At 41.2% G+C, this 18,405-nt stretch overlaps 1 protein-coding gene across 5 annotated transcripts in view; it reads left to right on the top strand.

The window, feature by feature from the left end:
- The window catches only part of MORC1 (MORC family CW-type zinc finger 1), a 54,536-nt gene that overhangs the window by 20,194 nt on the left and 15,937 nt on the right, over window positions 1–18,405 (top strand). For 4 of the 5 annotated variants that reach the window (XM_053386290.1, XM_053386286.1, XM_053386288.1 and 1 more), the window contains 9 exons: window positions 5,079–5,152; window positions 7,128–7,192; window positions 8,529–8,672; window positions 10,124–10,278; window positions 13,260–13,388; window positions 14,124–14,229; window positions 15,017–15,149; window positions 15,781–15,846; window positions 17,643–17,864. In XM_053386290.1, coding sequence (XP_053242265.1) covers window positions 5,079–5,152; window positions 7,128–7,192; window positions 8,529–8,672; window positions 10,124–10,278; window positions 13,260–13,388; window positions 14,124–14,229; window positions 15,017–15,149; window positions 15,781–15,846; window positions 17,643–17,864 — 1,094 coding nt within the window. The remainder of the gene's footprint in view (window positions 1–5,078; window positions 5,153–7,127; window positions 7,193–8,528; window positions 8,673–10,123; window positions 10,279–13,259; window positions 13,389–14,123; window positions 14,230–15,016; window positions 15,150–15,780; window positions 15,847–17,642; window positions 17,865–18,405) is intronic. The other variant, XM_053386287.1, reaches the window with a different exon arrangement.

The raw sequence follows: 18,405 nt of genomic DNA, 5'->3' as shown, positions 1-18,405 counted from the left end.
TGACTGCCTGCCTGCATTCATCCTAGACTTTGAATTTGTTTTCATTGTTCCTCAGATAAAGAGACTAAGGACTCAGCTGTACAGCTGCAAATGAAACGTTTAAAGTGTGTTTTAAGTGCAATATACAATGTGACACTAGATGGCAATGGTGCGGTTTATGGAAAATTCAACATATTTTTTAAAAACGCTTTAAAAAAGCATTTTCAAAATGTTTTTATATGTGTGTAGATTCCACCTATGTCCCTGGTTAATCTTGGGTAATCGTCAGTGAAGGTTTGAACATCTACCTGAAACCTGCACCTTCACTTTTAACTGTTAATAATTCGTTCCACCTCCCCTGTCGGAGGCAGCGTGCCTCTGAATGGGAGGGGCTTTCTAGGTAGCCCAACCCTCACCCTTGGAAGCCTTGCAAATGGCTGCAGGAGAGGGGCAATGAGCAACATCCCGGAAGGGGTGTTTCTAGGACGAAGGTGAAACTGTGAAGCTTCCTTGTTTATTTTTGCTATTGGATGCTGCATTTTGTTTAAGTACAGTGGTACCTCGGGTTACATACGCTTCAGGTTACAGACTCCGCTAACCCAGAAATAGTGCTTCCGGTTAAGAACTTTGCTTCAGGACATATTACTTTAATTCCTAAAAAAGACGCGGACAGCTTAGAGGTAAAAAATTATAGACCTATTTCATTACTAAATAATGATTATAAGCTGTTCGCAGACATATTGGCAGAAAGGTTAAAAAAAGTTTTAAATAAAAGAATTCATAAAGACCAAACCGGCTTCCTTCCGGGGAGACAATTAAAAGATAATTTAAGAAGCGTGATAGATATTATCGAATATTTGGACAGTAGAATAGATAAGCAGGCGGCGTTGGTCTTCATTGACGCCGAGAAGGCATTTGACAACGTCTCCTGGCGTTTTATGAAGGAAAATCTTAAAATGATGGGAATTGGTGAAGGTTTTGGAAGAGGTATTGAGGCTATCTATCAAGAGCAGAAAGCCAAACTTATAATAAATAATAGTACTTCGGAGGCATTTGACATTGCCAAAGGGACCAGACAAGGCTGTCCTTTATCTCCTCTGTTATTTATAACAGTGTTAGAAGTGTTTAACAAAAAATTAAGGGAATCATTAGGAGTTAAAGGAATTAAGATAGGAAGCAAGGAATTTAAAATAAAAGCATTTGCGGATGACTTGATACTAACTTTGGAAGACCCTAAGAATAGTTTGCCAGAAGCCCTACAGAAATTAGAAGAATTTGGAGAAGTGGCAGGTCTTAAGCTCAATAGGAATAAAACTAAAATGATAACAAAAAACATAGCCAAGGAAGATATAATAGACTTAGAACAAAGGACGGGAATTGCGGTTGCGAAGAGGGTAAAGTATCTAGGAGTGTGGATTACAGCGAAAAATATAAATCTATATAAAGATAATTACGAGGCTACCTGGAAGGGCATCAAAAAAGATCTAGAAATCTGGGAGAGATTAAAACTTTCCTTCTTAGGGAGGATCTCAGCTATCAAAATGAATGTTCTACCAAGAATGCTATTTTTGTTCCAAACCATACCAGTCTTGAAAGGATTAAATCGGTGCAAAGAATGGCAAAGGACCCTAGCGAGATTCATCTGGCAGGGAAAAAGACCTCGAATTAAAATGAAAATATTGGTAGATAAAAAAGAAAGAGGGGGTTTTTCTTTACCAGATTTGAGTTTATATTATGAAGCGGCCTGCCTAACGTGGGTAAGAGAATGGATAAAGTTAGAGAATACCGACATTCTAGATTTAGAGGGCTTTGATAACAGGTACGGGTGGCACTCGTACCTGTGGTATGAAAAGGTAAAAGTTCATAGAGGCTTCCTTAATCATATAATTAGAGGATCTATATTCCAAGTATGGGAAAGAAATAAGAACCTGCTGGAAAAGAAAACCCCATGGTGGATTTCACCAATAAATGTTCTAACTGTTAAAAAAACTAACATGGAAAGGGAAAGAGCTACCTACGAAGAACTTACTAATAAAACAGTACAGGGGGTAAAGCTTAAACCTTACGAAGAAGTAAAGAATGTGCTCACGGGGTGGTTGCAGTACCACCAAGTGAATGACCTTTTAAAAGAAGATAAAAGGAAGCTAGGTTTTGAAGACAAAAAATCTAAATTCAATGTGGAAATCATAGAAGGAAAAAATAAATTATTATCAAGGATGTATGACCTCTTACTAGAATGGTATACAAAAGATGAATTGGTGAAGGAGGCCATGATAAAGTGGGCCATAGACATAGGATATAATATTGATTTGGCAAAGTGGCAAGAATTGTGGAACGTAAACATCAAATTTACAGCGTGTATGGCATTAAGGGAGAACCTTTGGAAGATGATTTATAGGTGGTACCTTACACCAGTGAAGCTAGCTAAAATCTACAAATTGAAGACTAAGAATTGCTGGAAATGTGGTAAGGGAGACGGTGAATTATACCACATGTGGTGGACATGTAGTAAAGTAAAAGGCTTTTGGGAATTGATTTATAACGAACTCAAAAAAATCTTTAAGTATACTTTTCCCAAAAAACCTGAAGCTTTTTTATTAGGAATTGTTGATAAAGAAATCAAAAAAGAAGATAAAAATTTATTTTTATATGCCACAACGGCGGCTAGAACCATGTTAGCCCAAAACTGGAAAACGGAATTAACACCTTCCATAATTGACTGGCAGATTAAGATGATAAATTACGCTGAACTAGCTAGATTAACAGGAAGACTAAGAGACCAAGATGATCAGAAGTTTTATGAAAATTGGAATAAATATCTGGTATATATAAGAGATAAGTATAGAACTTTGACAACTCGGGCAGGAATAGAACAACTCTAACAGTGTTCGACAAATTTGTAAAGTAGATAAAACACGTAACTTTTGTTACTATCTGATACTTACCAATGAAGTGAAGGGAAGTCCAAAGCTCGGCAGAGCTCTAAATAAGTATGTATTATGTTTATGACTTTGGTAACAGCAATGTTATAAGTAACTTATGTAATCTAGATTGTATATATGTTTAATTATGAAAATAAAAATTACTTGATAAAAAAAGAAAAAAGAACTTTGCTTCAGGATAAGAACAGAAATCGGGCTATGGCAGCAGCGGGAGGCCCCATTAGCTAAAGTGGTGCTTCAGGTTAAGAACAGTTTCAGGTTAAGAACGGAGCTCCGGAATGAATTAAGTACTTAACCCGAGGTACCACTGTAATCATGTTATATTTATAGTATTGAAATGTGGCCTTTTTTTGTATTTTACTATACTTGCTACGTTATGAAATAGTTACTATGTTATGGTTTTGCAGTGTTGCTGTGAAATTGCTCTTGTAGTGTTTGTTTGAAATGCCTTCTTGTTTTCTTTGCTGTTGAGCGTGGTTTTTATTTTTTTATTTTGTGGGAAAGCAGCGTACCAATAAAATGAATGAATGACTGCCAGTCGCTGGGAACCACAAGAGAGGGGAGAGCGCTGTAGTGCTCAAGTCCTGTGTTTGGGTTTCCCACTAAGCATCTGGATGACAACTTTGAGAACAGGACGCTGGGCTAGACAGGCTGTTGGCCTGATCCTGCATGTTCTTAGAACTGTGACACCACAGCAAGTGCCGAGTACAAATATCGCTGCATGTTGAGGAAAATTGGTAGATAATTCCCTCAGGCTAGTGGAAGGCAAAAGTGGCAGATTTAAGAATTGCCTTGAGTAAAGCTGCATGGAGTTGCATTTGAAAAATAGTAATGTCATGAAATGAATGGGAAGATTTAAATTGCAAGTTTTGTACAGTCTCTGACACCTCTCCCCGCCCCCCTGCCCCACGCCACTTTTCAACTGGGCCTAGATGCCTTCAGAAGTTGACCCCATTCTACAGACAGAGTCAGCAAATTTATTATGGCACATATGCTAAAAAAGTTAAATTTATTACAGCGATATTCTAATAAAGTTAACAAATTTATTATGGCATATATACTTTTTGTCCATTTATTCAGATGCGTGAAGCATTATCTAGAGCTAAAGAGTTTTATGTACAGATGGCTGGGGGGATGAGAGAAGGGGATTGTAAACAGGGAGGTCAGAAAGGAAATAAAGTTGCACCTCCACAGGCACATACCTCCACATGTGGTGGGAACAAAATCCAACTATTCTGGACAACAACCATACGAGAAATAAGTAAAATAACCAAGCAAGTATTAGAAACCACCCCAGAATTGGCCTTACTAAACATCTTCCAAGACAATAATGCCCACTTACCTCACAAAGAACTCATAACCCACCTACTTTCAGCAGCCAGAAGCATCATAGCCAGACACTGGAGAGACCTGTCAGGAGTAAGCATGGACCAATGATACCAAATAGTATGGGAAACAGCCTTACTAGAAAAATTAACCAATAAACTGAAACTGACACGGGGACAAATAGAAGAAGACGCCTTCACCCTGGTATGGCTCCCCTTTATCACACACACAGCCCAACAAGACGACAAAAATCCACCAACAGCATACAAATCAATATGGCTGACCTGATCCAAAACACCCACCCACCCCACTCACACATGGAAACAAAGACCACCATAGCCAACCACAAATGAACAACCACACCCTAGGCCAGCCCCAACCTCTCTCACCACCAAAGGAACACAAGTGAACAGCAGAGAACCTGCACAAGCAATGCTGACACCGAACCCTACATATATTAAGTAAAAAAGAAACATTGCCATCCGACCCCACCCATCTCCTCCCTCCACCTCTGTCCCCCTTTTCTTCCTAATGTCTCAACAAATGAAACTGATTTGTAAAAATGTTACATGGAAAAAATAATAATACAAGAGACATTGCACACACTTGTAAATCAAGAAAATATTTAATAATAAAAAAGGAAATAAAGACTCTCCCCCAAATGTGCTTAGGTTAGAGGGGAAGGCAAGTGTGTGCTCACCTGAGCTTGTTTAATGCCAAGATGCCAAACAGAGTTTTGCTTAATGGCGTGTTGCATTCTTCCTGTGTGTGGCAGATCGGGTTAGTTTCTCTCCTGTGTGGTTTAACAGGTGCCTTTGCTTATACTTATAGCTGAAGATGCTGTGAAAGAAGCCAAGTGCACGCTACAGCAGTCACAGGACTCCCTCTTCCAGGAAAAACTTGAGGTATAGTAACAAGGATAAAAATGTTTGCGGTATTTAGGGTGTGCTGCTATTTCCTCCCCCGCCCACCCAAAGCACACAGTCTTACCTTGGAAATCTCCATGGGAAATGAATGAAAGCTGTGCAAGAACGTGAACACAACCACCTTTTAGGGGCAGACTTAGGTAACTATGGCCAAACCCAGGCTGGGAAAGTATATCTTCTGCCTCAGGGTTCCTGAGAATTAGGGGTTGGAGTGAGAAATGAAAGAAGCCACAAAGGCTAGGCTCCTTGTAGTAAGAACCTGGCGAATCCAGAGTGTTCAAGCTTTCTACCTGTCGTAGGGGCTGATGTTGCAAAACCTTGTTCCTTTCTGGACCTGAAGAAGAGGGCTCTGATACACAGTCCATGATGTTACTTGAAGATCCACCTTACCCTATGTGTGCCACTTCAGTCTGCAGAATGGGCACTTGGACATGCACCACCCAATGTTTGCACTTATAAGGAATCAATCTCTCAGTGTTGCAGAGATCTGCATTCTGGAACTTCCAGCCTGTGCACATCAGGCAGGCTCCTTTGCTGTTCTGTTTTTGGTTTCTGCTAAAAAAAACAACCCACATTTTTGTTTAGGCAAACCTAACCAGATATGTAGAGTTGATGCACATTTTAATATGTATGTATGTGTTATAATCAATATTTTTAACTGGTTTTATTTATATTTTGTGAATAACCTTACAAATGTTAAATAATTAATTTTTAAGGTTAATTTATTCTTAACTCTGACTTTTACTGATGCATTTTAATGCATAATTTATTTCATGTAAACCACTTCCAGGTTTTTAAAATTAAGCAGAATCTCTAATACCGATCCACTGCATTTCACTGGCCTTGAGTAGGGTGATTTCTCAGTGAATTGTGTCCAAAGTCTGTGCTTTATTTCGCAAGCCGTTTTTATTGGCCCACAATTGCCAGTGTGGAGTGTCAACTTTTTCCACATTTGGCTGTGTTACTTGGATAGACTTAAAAGATAATTGCTCAGAAATATAGGCCATGCACGGTGTTAATGCTAGGCTTTTGAAAGTTTTGCCTAGCATGACCTTTAAACAGTGGGGAAGATTTTCCAATCCTGTTAATTGCCTATTTACTATTGCTGAGGACTCTTAAAGTCGTTATTAAGCTGCATTGGCTTCAGATTCAATTATTTCCTAAAGAGTGTTTAGAAGGCACTTTCCACTTCAGAAGACTTTCAATGTGATAATTATGTAGACTAATTGCACCTGCGCAAATTATCATTTATATTCATAGGAACGTTCACTATTATACTAATCCCCGTTATACTGATTTACAAGCCTTCCACAACTATCACTATGATTAATGCTTTGAATGCACCACCTAAATATTTGCATGGTGTGAAAAGTGTGCTAGGTGCTGTACATAAATAAACGTGACACAGTCCAAGACAAGGCAATTTAACTACTTACTTTTAAGCCCTATTCAGATATCAGTTTCCACACAGTCTCCATAATTTAACTACAGAACTTGCTCCCACGGGAAGCAGTGGTAGGTGGCTTTAAAAGAGAATTAGAAAAAATTCATGAAGGAGAAGGCTATTGATTTTTACTAACCTTATGACCCACCAGAGGTATGCACCTGCCTTGCAAGAACCTGAGAGAATGTTGTGGCACTTGACAGAAAATAAGGTTGTCCAACCCCGAAGGAATGTGGTGGAGTCGTAATCCAGGAGTTTCCAATAAACAAGTGTAATACAAAAAAGAATGCTTATTTGTAGGATAAAGCGTGGTGTTGAGAGCCAGACTAGGATCTGGAAGACCAGGATTAAGCGGGAGGGGGACCATGTACACCCCCTTGAGCTCCTATGCAAAAAGGGTGAGATATAAGTGAAACAGATAAATAATCTCTGGGAGGCTCCTGGAATACAATATGTGCTCAGAGTAACTTATTCTACTGCTCTTTCCTTTCTGGTGATGGGGGTGCTCAGCTCGCATTAATGGACGCAGTGGAGAATGAAAAGAAAATGAGGGAAACATTGAAAGACAAGCAGAGGCAAGTTAAATGAGACTGTGGTTTACTTTTGGTGAAATGGTCTTGCGACAGAGGAAAGGGGAGCGTGTGCAAAACAATAAGCCCTGCGTGCCTAAAATGGCCAGTTGAAGCATGGGCACCTGTGGGTGCTATATATTCCGGCCATTATGTTTTCAGTTATGTAGGCATTGAAACATTTCAGAGAGTTTACCTCCGTTGTTCAAACTTTACTTTGTAAAGAAAAAAAGGCAGCCTCTTTCTAACACTGAAAGCCACTGTTCAATATGGGTCCTATGAAGAATGGGGCTAACAGTCAGTGCTGGATCACTTGGGAAAACGTTTTTTAGCAAACCATGATGTCAGGTGAAGGGTTTCCCTTTGCCCACGTGGTTTGAAATCGAACCACACAGGCAAAGGGACGTGGCTTTGTAGCCGCTGGCGATCAGGGAGTTGCAACTTTGCTTGCACCAGACCTGGTGTCATGTATGATGTCAGATGTATGTCGGGTGGGTGTGGCTTGGACAAAACTGCTCTACATGCCAGATGGAGAGGCTTCCCAGGCCTAACTAGGCCCACAAGCTGGACCATCCTCACTGCTGTTGTAAAGAAAAGGGGAAAACAAAGGACCCTTGTATATTTCAAGAAGTATCACACCATTTGAAGCAGCTGTGGCTTTCCCCAAAGACTGCTGAGAACTGTAGTTTGTTACAATTGCTGATAGTTGTTAGGAAGCCTCTGTTCCCTACCCAGAGCTACCATTCCCAGAGTTCTATGGGAAGAGGGATTGATGTTAAATGACTCTGAGAATCGTAGCTCTGTGAGGGGAACAATTCTCAGCACCCTTAACCAACTACAGGTCTCAGGTTTCGTTGAGGGAAGCCATGACAGTTTAAAGTGGTATGATACTGCTTTAAAGGTATAGTGCAGATGGGGCCGTCGTCTCAGTAGTGTGGTTTGTAGTTCTAATTGGAACACCAACCTAGTGCAATTAAAACTTCTCCTGCATTTGAGGCAATTTGCGAAATCATTGTGGAGTCATACAGTGAAACCTATCCATGCCTACTTCAGAATAATTAACGTTGAGTTCAGTGGTGCTTGCTGAAGGCTCAGTAGAAATGTTGAAAATTGCTCATGAGCCATACTTCTAAAACATAGAATGAATATCTGTTTAATAATGGTGCATGGGTTAAACCTTTTTGCCACAGAGCAAAATCAGATTCTTTCCTAATTTATCGCATCAAATTGGGTTAAATCCATAGTTACGTACGCAATTTACTTGTGGAAGTCAGTAGCCTTCAAAATGAAGTTAAGTGCAATGGGAAAATCTTTTATAAAGTCTTATTTGTTTGCTGTTTAGAAATCTGAAACAACCCAAAAAGCTCTTCTTAACATTTGGAGTCAACATTCTGAACAGAAGTCAATATGGCATGCTTATCTACAGCAATAAACGCTTGATCAAGATGTTTGAGAAAGTTGGACCACAGAAGAATAGAGGATCTTAGTAAGTTTTCTTCATTTTTCAGTGTTTTAGGGCCACCTTTCAGGGTTACTTGAAAATGCATTTCTGCTACATGCCGGTGGGCTTGCTCCAAAGTTCTCCTTAAAGATAGAAATATTCTCTGTGTCATTTTGAGTATTATTTCAAAGGTTAATGGGTGACTTTGGGATAGTTACTCTCTCCCAGACCAGCCTCCTGCACAGGGCTGTTGCAAGGATGAAATCAAGGTGGAGAGAAAACCATATTCTCTGCTTTGAGTCCTTGGAGGGAAAGTGGTCCTGAGTTATATCCATCATTTGAAGTTGGTGTTAGCATTGGGAGGAAATCCTCCTCGTTGGTTGGCAGTGATTTATAGCAACTTTAAGACTGTGACGTGAAAGGGTTGTCACACATTGCGTGAGAAACCAGTTGAAAACATAATATGAGCCTTCTGGATTGGACGAAATGGCCTGTCTAGTAAAAACATCCTGTTCTCCCAGTTGGCCAACTATGGGAAACTTGAAAGCAGGACCTGAGCACCACAAAGGGGCATACTGCCTCTGACACCTGAAGCATAGCACAACCAATGAGTGTGTAACTGACTTATCCAGTCTGCTCTGCACAATGACAGGACCACAGGTGTAAATACCCTGCTGATCTCTCTGTACTGTGTCTGGAGCAGAGTCGTTTCCAGATTTGTGGCTGCATCCTGTCTCTTAATTCTGCAGTGGTGCCCATCACAGCCAAAGGTGTATTCTCTTTTTTTTTATTATCTTGCCCTTTGAGCCATCTCTCCTGAGATATCATACATATAGTCCAAACACAAGACGGGGGAAAGGAAGGCACCCCTTCCAAGGTGTCAGGCAAGCATCTCTGGGCAGAATACTGCACAGCTGAGGTGCCACCACGAAGAAGGACCTCTCCTCTGGAGCCACCACCCCATTTCACTTGGCAGAGATCCCTGAAGAAGATACTAAAATTCAGACAGGAATGTGCAAACTACCTTACATGGTGGTTGTATGGCTAACTGAGACTGGCAAATAGTTTTACCTGCCCTGAGCCTTTGTGATTTGTTTATTTATTGCATTATATCCTGCATTTGCTCCATGGTGTTCTTGGTAGTGTAGATGGTTTCCTCCCCGACCCATTTAATCCTTCCAACAACCCTGTGACCCAGGTTAGGCTGAGAGGCAGTGACTGGCCCAAGGTCACCCTGTGAGCTTCATAGCTGAGCAGGAATTTGAACCTTAGTCTCCCAGGTCCTAGTCCAAATTTCTAACCACTGCACCACATGGCAGTTTGGACTCACTATAAATCCAAATTAATTATTCTAAATCCTAAATATTATAAGATTTTACCAATTGAACTTCAGCCACTGTATATTATTTTTTTTTAAAGCTCAGTTTGTGGTGAAGCTACATCTAAAATCAGGCCCTGCCCACTGTGTAATCTAAAGTATGTTTTTACTATTGCAGTTTTGGTTCCGGAGCTGTAGGGATCGTGGATGTGCCGTGCGAAATCATGGAGCCAACGCACAACAAGCAGGCCTTTGCAAACACCAGGGAATATAACCGCTTGTTGAAGGCAATGGAAAACTGTCTTGTTCAGTATTGGAAAGACATAGGATTGAGTAAGTAGAGGGCCCCATGTGCAATGCCTTGCAGTAGTCTAAGCAGGAGGGTACCAAAGCGTACAACTAAGCAGCCCCATGGTGTCTCCATAAAATCCAGCCCTATATGTGCTGCTCTGTTCACTGAATAATTCACAGCATGGAGCCTCCACTTCATGACAGACCCTCCTTAATGGGGTGCGTGGTGACAGTTTTGAATACAAGAGGGTCATTGTGGTGAGCTCCTCTAAGCAAACAGCTTAGCGCAACAAAGTCATCCCTGTCTAGTCTAAATGGTCCCTGCACATCTGATTTGCCATATAGGGCAAAAGTTTTTAATAAATAAATAGCGGCTCTTTTGACTCTTTAAAAGGTCTTTCAGGGGCTACCTGAACAGTAATTGAGCTGCTAATGTATGAGTTTCAAGCATTAGGAGCCTTTGGGCAGTTACAATTCCGGCCTTAAAAGCACATTATGTGAACAACTACCCTTAATGTATCAGAGTGGCTGAGTGACTAAGCTTCTGACTCATCCTTACACCAGTTCAGCCCTTTATCTACACCAAGATATGCAAAAGTTTGCTCGACTCGTAATAGATAAGGGGAACCATTTATTTGCTAGGCGCTCTGATTCCATGCCAGCTGCTGCCAGTAATGTAATAATGCTACAGAGTCAGAAGCATCACAGCAGGGCCATATAAGGGGTGGCCATGGCATGGTTCCTTCCGTGTGGTTTTCTTCTTCTTTTATTTCTAATATATTCTGCATTTTAAAGAGAATGGTGTGGAATGGAGCAATGTCCCTCCTCTCAAAATGTGAGAATTAGATACTAGGGTCAGTTCCAGGTTTTTGTGGGCTTTGAGTGACAAGATGATCTGTGGGTTCCACCCCCTTACTTTTCTAAGTACACCCCTGGCTTCATGTTTCATCCCAACCTCTTTTCAGCCCATTCTTTCTCAGATAAGCAGACTCATTCCTTCATTACCTTGCCCAAAGGTGCATTTAAAAAAAAGGTAGAACACACCAAGAGGATACAAAATGTGCATCTACTATGACTTTGATTACAAGAGTCCATGCAAAAAGGAAAAACGCATGCAGCGATCCTTGCAAAATTTATATCAACACCCATTTAGGTTTTAGGTTCACAAAAACACACACCAATTGACTCAACATGCATAGTAATCGGTTGAAAGGCTTGTCATAGGGTAGCCAAAACAGTGGTGAAGGACAGAATGGTCAGTTTATGCTTTAAAATGGTCAACAGCTAGTCCTGGGTAGTTCAGAATGTTAAGTATTCAATTCAGAACAGACCAGGAGATGCAGGAAGTTCAGGATATAATGGAGAGGAATGCAGCCATTTTAGGATCCCAGTGGAGGGATAACAATTTTAATATAATGGCAAGAGAACCAAAACATCTTGGGGCCAGGCCTGGCTTGAGTACTGCTAATGAGCCTCTCCAAACAGAAGAAACAAGGCATAGCAGCAAGGGGCGAATAGAAAGGAGATGGGAAACTGCAAGATATTTCCCGCAAATAAAATCTGACAAGCAATTGCTGTTCACCTAGCAGAGAGGCTAGAAGAACAGGCAAACACGTTTGTGCATTCTTTTTGCAAAATCAGATCTGTGTGCATATGCAAATGCTTTCAATAACCTGCATTTTGGAATCTGAATGCCGTTGCTCTGATGCCCATTTAAAAATCTGGTTTTAATCATTAATATTTATGTGAATTCTCAATGTTTTAAATAATGTACCAAAGCTGCTTCTTTTTTTCCCTTCCCCGTCTTTGACTTTGCCTTCCAAATAGTTTGGATACTTTTCCTTGCTTAACTGCAAAAGATCAGATGCACTCTCTCCAATACCTGAGTGCCAATAGCAATTATAGTCTGTGTGTGCTCTTGCTTTTATATATAAGAAAAATGCACAGGTAGTTGTGCAGCCTTAGGCAGGCAGCCAAAACAGAAGATGTGAAGCCTCTGGTAGATGAAATTCAGATTAGCGGGTCACAAAGTGTGTAGGACTGTGATAAATGAAAGGCTAATGCTAATTGTGCCACTTGCAATCATGTCACATTTTTAATCATTTTTAATACTGGCGTGGAGAAGCAATGCTCATAAAGGTGGGGTGGAGATATTTACCTGTTTCCTCTTAAGGGAATTGTAATGATATTCAACCCTTCCCCCCTCCCATTCACACTGCAGTTAGCTGCAGGAAAGGGATCAGTTAGCATCAGTTAGGACTCTCCTCCCACCCCACGCCTAACTGCAGTGTGTGTGTCTTTTCATTGCAAGCATGGCAGATGTAGGGTTAATCCTTCCCATGCCCTTGTGTTCCCAGTGAATATTAACCCTAGGCCTGTAATTAATTAAATAAAAATATATGCCACGCTTGCAGTGTGATTACTGTCTCGTTAAACCAGTGGTTATCAACAAGGACTACAACTTCCATTAGCCAGCGCAGTCAGTGGCGAGGGATGATGGGAGTTGTAGTCCCACAACATAGGGAAGGGGGTTCCACATTGGCTACTCCTGAGTTAAGCCCTAAGCTCCAATCACAAAATTCACCTGAACCTCGCTGTCTTTCATAACCATGTGCCAGGAAAGCTTGTTGATCTTCCCTTCTTCCATAGGGCTTTCCCGCTACTGAGTCCCATTTCTTTAGGTTATACTTCTATTCTTAGGGAAAGTGTCTCACTGTCTGCGGACCAGAGATGGCTGAGCACTGGCCAGCCAGCAGTTCTCTTCTGGATGTAGCCATCAATGCCCTACATTGAAGTAAATAAGGCAGCCTTCTATAGAGCAATCTGGCCTGGCACTCATGATCATCCAGCCTATACCCATGCTATGTTGCAGTGCTCATCAGTGTGTTGTCTCACTGCTGACAATGATAATAAAAAAAGATTCCTTCCAGTAGCACCTTAGAGACCAACTAAGTTTGTTACTGTTATGAGCTTTCGTGTACATGCACACTTCAACATAACATTGCAACAATTTGTCTCCTGAGGTCAAAAAGAAGAAGCCTTGTTCTGGAACGATTTTGGGTATCTGAGTAAGAACTGGTCTGATAAACCTAAAGAGAGCATCCAGTACAAGAGAAGGCGGGCCGTGGAAATCCCTGACATTGTTCAGTGTGGTGAGTTTCTACATTTGGACAAATAGGAAGACAAGGCAGGGGGAAGGTAGAACTCAGCGGGGTGAAAATGAGAGTTCTTTGTTCTTTGACTTCAAATATGTTCGCTCGAGCATTCCTCTTCACAGATGCCATGCACTGCTGTGTTTTTCACTTTCTTCTTCTTTGAAAGGATCCTCTTATAAACAACTCCTTTGTTTCACTTTTTGCTGCCGTTAAAAGCACACTGTGGGGCAGCTAATGTAACAGGTCTCATTCATGTTTTGTTATAAAGGCTGCTGGCATATAACTTGAGTGGCTTTGTAGGCCTCTGTGTGGGATAAAGAAAACTCTAGGCACGTTGCGAGCTTTTTGTTTGTGTGGTTTAAAAAAGAACACACACATAAATCTACACATACACCTGTTTTTAAATTTTTCTCTGCATGAGGTTGTCATTTTGGGGCGAGATGTAGGAGAGATGCACAAATAGAATAAGCTCAAAAAGACTAGGGTGGACTGTTTTAGGACTTGCACTGAGGATCTTGTGTAGGCTACCTGTTTGTCAAAGAAACATTTCTTTCAAGAGAAAATGCCATTGCTCAAATAGTTTCTATCTCATTTGTGACCAAAGTTGTCAGGGGGTTGAGAATTAAAGAGCAAAAATGCTGGCAATCAACCACAGTACCATATTAAATCAATGGTGCCATTACTGATTGTAACCATTAATTTGGATTTAAATCTGTTAATTTCATTCATTAGATATTTGCCTCAAATGGAGACTCCTGTCATATGACACCAGTATAAAACACGGAGGGCATCACGGCACCTGGAACTGCAGACAGAATCCTAACCCTCTCGAAAATAAGTAAGCTTTTACATTTTGCTTGAACCTACAGACTTATCTAGTAAGCAGAGATCTCTCTTTTCTTACTACAGTGGTACCTCGGGTTACATACGCTTCAGGTTACATACGCTTCAGGTTACAGACTCCGCTAACCCAGAAATATTGCCTCAGGTTAAGAACTTTGCTTCAGGATGAGAACAGAAATCGTGTTCTGGCGGCGCGGCGGCAGCGGGAGGCTCCATTAGCTAAAGCGGTGCTTCAGGTTAAGAACAGTTTCAGGTTAAGAACGGACCTCCGGAACGAATTAAGTACTTAACCTGGGGTACCACTGTATTTATAGTATGAGGCAAGCTTCAAAATCATCTTGCCCAACAATCTCCTAAGTGTAGGAAATCCAGAACGAGAGTTATATATTTACACACACGTGCAAAAATGCATAACATGATATGAAAAAGGATGTAACGCTGGCAAGTATTTTATATTCATACCAACTTTAGCATGTATCTTGGAAATAACTTTCTCCAAGACACCTCTAAGACACATGTCCACTTCTGTTTATTAAAATATGACATTGGAAGTGTAATTCAATTTATCTGTTCTTAAATGTATATCCCAACTTTTCTCCAAAGAACTCAAGGGGGCAGACATACTTTCCCCCCAGTAGCTGCTCTCTCTGTTGAACCTGAGACCTCCTGTATGCAAGGCAGATGCTGGGCCACTGAGCTATGTGCCCGTCCTTGCCTATCCCATTTAGAGAGACGGCGCAGGCGTTTCTATTGAATTGCTAAAAGTCAATATTACTTACTAGGTGTGGTGCACCAGAATGTTTGCCCCGCATCCCTTTGGGCACCTTCAACCCAACTCAGTCAAAGAATGACAAACAAAAGCTCGTCGTAGATGCCATTCGGCAACGTAAATGGAGGCTGGAAAATCTGGAACAGGTGAGCTGCTTCCTGAGATTTGTACAAACGTCCATACACAAGTAACTCCACAATGGCATATGTTGCGTGCACCATTTTCAGCCCTGGAAGGGGGCAGAATGGGGGCAGAGTGGGCTTACGCACACAGTTTGTCAGAACGCAACCCCCATGCAAACAGGGAGTTGCCTGTCATTATATATGTTTCATTGTGGAATTGGATAATTGGAATTTAAGGTTTCCCCTTTTTATTGAGTGCACTTAGGGTTAGATGAAATTTCGAATAGCCAAACGTAAAGAGACATTGGGGGGGATTCTAGGCACAAAAACTAAGAGATGATTATGTGTCTGAGGTCCAAAATTCTTCTAATAATTTTATCCTCTCTCCCCCACCCCACTTTTACACTGGAAATTATATATAATATAATAGTAGCAGCAGCAGCTGTGGAGCTCTTTTGGGTCTCTCTGTATTCCCCTAAAATTTTTTTAATAATTCTGAGAAATATTTCCAGAAAAGTATTTTCTGCAGTCCCAAGTCTTAAGTCTGTTCAAAGAACACAGTTGCATTTATATTATAAGATCATTGCTTCTGTTTATAAGAATTTTGAATAGATTAAAATGCCTGCTTGTCAATTCCTCTGTTCTTACCTTACAGAAACTTCACTTGATACAACCCCATACAATTGTCCAGCCTACAGCTGACAGCAAAACTCATAAGGATGTGAGTCACTTGGATTGCAGTCCTAAGCTTGTGAATAAGTACCACTAAGATCAGTGGAACTGCCACCTTAAGAGACATGGCTGTCATTGGGCAGTAAACCATTTATTTTGGCATGCTATTGTTATTAAGAATTTGTGTAGCACTCATTAGGTTAGATCAAATGGGTTGTTGTTTTTTCTGCACTCGGAGGTCTTCTTATTCAAGAAACGTTCTTTTATACCTAACCTACAAAAAAGGAGAGGGACACCCAACCTAAAGATGTCCAGCTATTTCAGCAAGAGCTGGAGCAAGGAGGAACATGAGAATTGCTATGGGTCAACCTTCCCCAACCCGGTGCTCTTGAAATATTTCAACTCAATCAACCTCGGGATACAGAGCAACCTCTGTACCAACGTAGTGGGTTCTAGTATTCACACCAGCACAGTTCAGGTATTCAGCCTCACACGACTATAATCACATGGGGTAGGAGAGTCTCCGTGCATTGGTGGCATGTTTGTGGTGGGGCAGCTTCCTGAATGCATGTCATCTGCCCATGAGTTACAACCTTGGCTGCCTGGACCCAGCCCCACAATATTGGAGATGGCATTGGGCCCATCAAGAGGCCCATTGTTAAGTTGTGGGTGAACATATCAGACGACACAGCAATTCTTCAAACAGCTCTTGTTTATTCACAGGCCAGAACAGAACTGAACTGAAGGGTTCAGCCAGCCTGCTTATATAGAGCTCCACTAGAACGCAACAGTAACAATTTTCTGTAACTATCCAATCACTGAATGTCCCTTTCGATCCCTTATTTGCATATGTGGATCTGAGTGAAAACTATCTACAGTATCCCCCTGCTAGCCCAGGGTGACAACTTCAGTACGTAACACCCATGGCTCGAGGAACACTGCTCACCTGGCAGTCAAAGGCCTTTTGCTACCAGATGTCAACTCAGGCCCTCTAAATGCTGTTGGAATACAAGTCCCACAAGAGGGAAGGTCTCAGCAAGATTTTACAGCAAGCCTCCAGTGTAGCTGTAGGGAAGGTCGGAGACCTGTGCTGGGAATGAATAGCTTACAACAACCTTGCAATGCAGTCGGTTGTTAATCATGTAGGCCAGCTGTTTGGATTCCCATTCAAAAATCGACATACCTCTCAGACTGCGGAAAGGTCAGTTTACTCAAATTATCCCCTCAAATCTCTTCCCGGGTCGAATGCATGTGGAAGTTTCATGGTCCATTGACTTCCATGCAGATTGGTTCTACAAATGTTCAAAAATTAAAGAAAGAAAGAAATGGACATGAAATAAGACCCAAGTAAGAGCAAAGACTCCTGCCTTTGATGCTTATATTTATGCATTTAACCCTTTCAGTCATGGGCTTAGATAACACCAGGGATGCACTGCAACAGTTTGTTGTAGGGCCCCATTTGTTAATACTTCTATTTCCTGGTTTCTGGTGTGTTATGTGGCCTTTAGGGGAGAGATAGAAGGAAAAAAGGATGGAGAAAAAGACAGTAATGTGTGTATATGTATGCTCATATATTCTTCATCACTGTATATCTAGACTCTAAGGTTCATGATCTGTTCTTCCAACCTTGTGAAACAACAGGTACTCACCCAATATGAACTGCTATGAAAGGTGACTCAGCAAAATAATTTGGCAAATAATCTGATCTTTAGGATCAGTAACATCAGTAGTCTTTAGATTTGTCCTTAATCAAGTAATAGTCTCTATTATCTCATGAATCTAACCAATGGAACAATTCTATCCAAGCTTGAAAAAGTGATGCCAGTTTCTCTTTCAAATGCCCAGAAGATGCTGTGCGAGAGAAAAGCTTTTCATAAAGATCCACATCCAGCCTGCAGACGTTTGATTAAGAGTAGTACAAATAAAAGACGCACACAGCACTCGAGCCATCAAAAGGAGCCACCTGCAAAGCAAATGGCTTGCCCTCAAAGGAGACAGCATCCTTGTCAGGAAGAAAAATGTTCCCTTTCAGCGGAGGAGGAGGAGAAGGATCATGATATATCAGAGGTACAGGCATATGGCAGCATGTGTTGAAAACAATCAGTAGGCCTCACAATATTCGATGTGCTTCATAATTCTTATTCTCCCTTGAATGATTCATTTCCCCCTATTAATTTGTTGCTTAAATGAACAGGCACATCCACATAGGGTAAAATTGGGCTGGGGTGTTTTTTTTTAGTGCATTCAAGAGTCACAGAAAGAATATAACAGAATATAGAGATTAGAGAACAGGTTTGCAACTTCAGAGAAAAGAGGAGGCAGGGCATTAGGAGGGGGTTGCTTGGTATTCTGATCAAGGCATTGGGCTACTTGACACATACACACATTCATGTCTAGATTACTGTGACCATCCAGTGGTCAGTTGTGTGTGTGAATGGCCATGACATGTCAAACAGTGCCACGAGTCCTCTCCCATCCTTCATGTGCCGTGCTTTTCAGTGGCATCAGTTCACACATTCAGCTTCCAGTCATCAGGTGTACATTAATCAGGTGTAGAGAAATCAGGTGGTGCACCTGCATGTGTGAACCAGCTCTTTTTCTTTTTACT

Source organism: Podarcis raffonei, chromosome 4, assembly GCF_027172205.1.
Source record: "Podarcis raffonei isolate rPodRaf1 chromosome 4, rPodRaf1.pri, whole genome shotgun sequence".
Classification (NCBI taxonomy): domain Eukaryota; kingdom Metazoa; phylum Chordata; class Lepidosauria; order Squamata; family Lacertidae; genus Podarcis; species Podarcis raffonei.
Note: the sequence above shows the minus strand (reverse complement) of the source record. Positions and strands in the feature narration are given on the sequence as shown.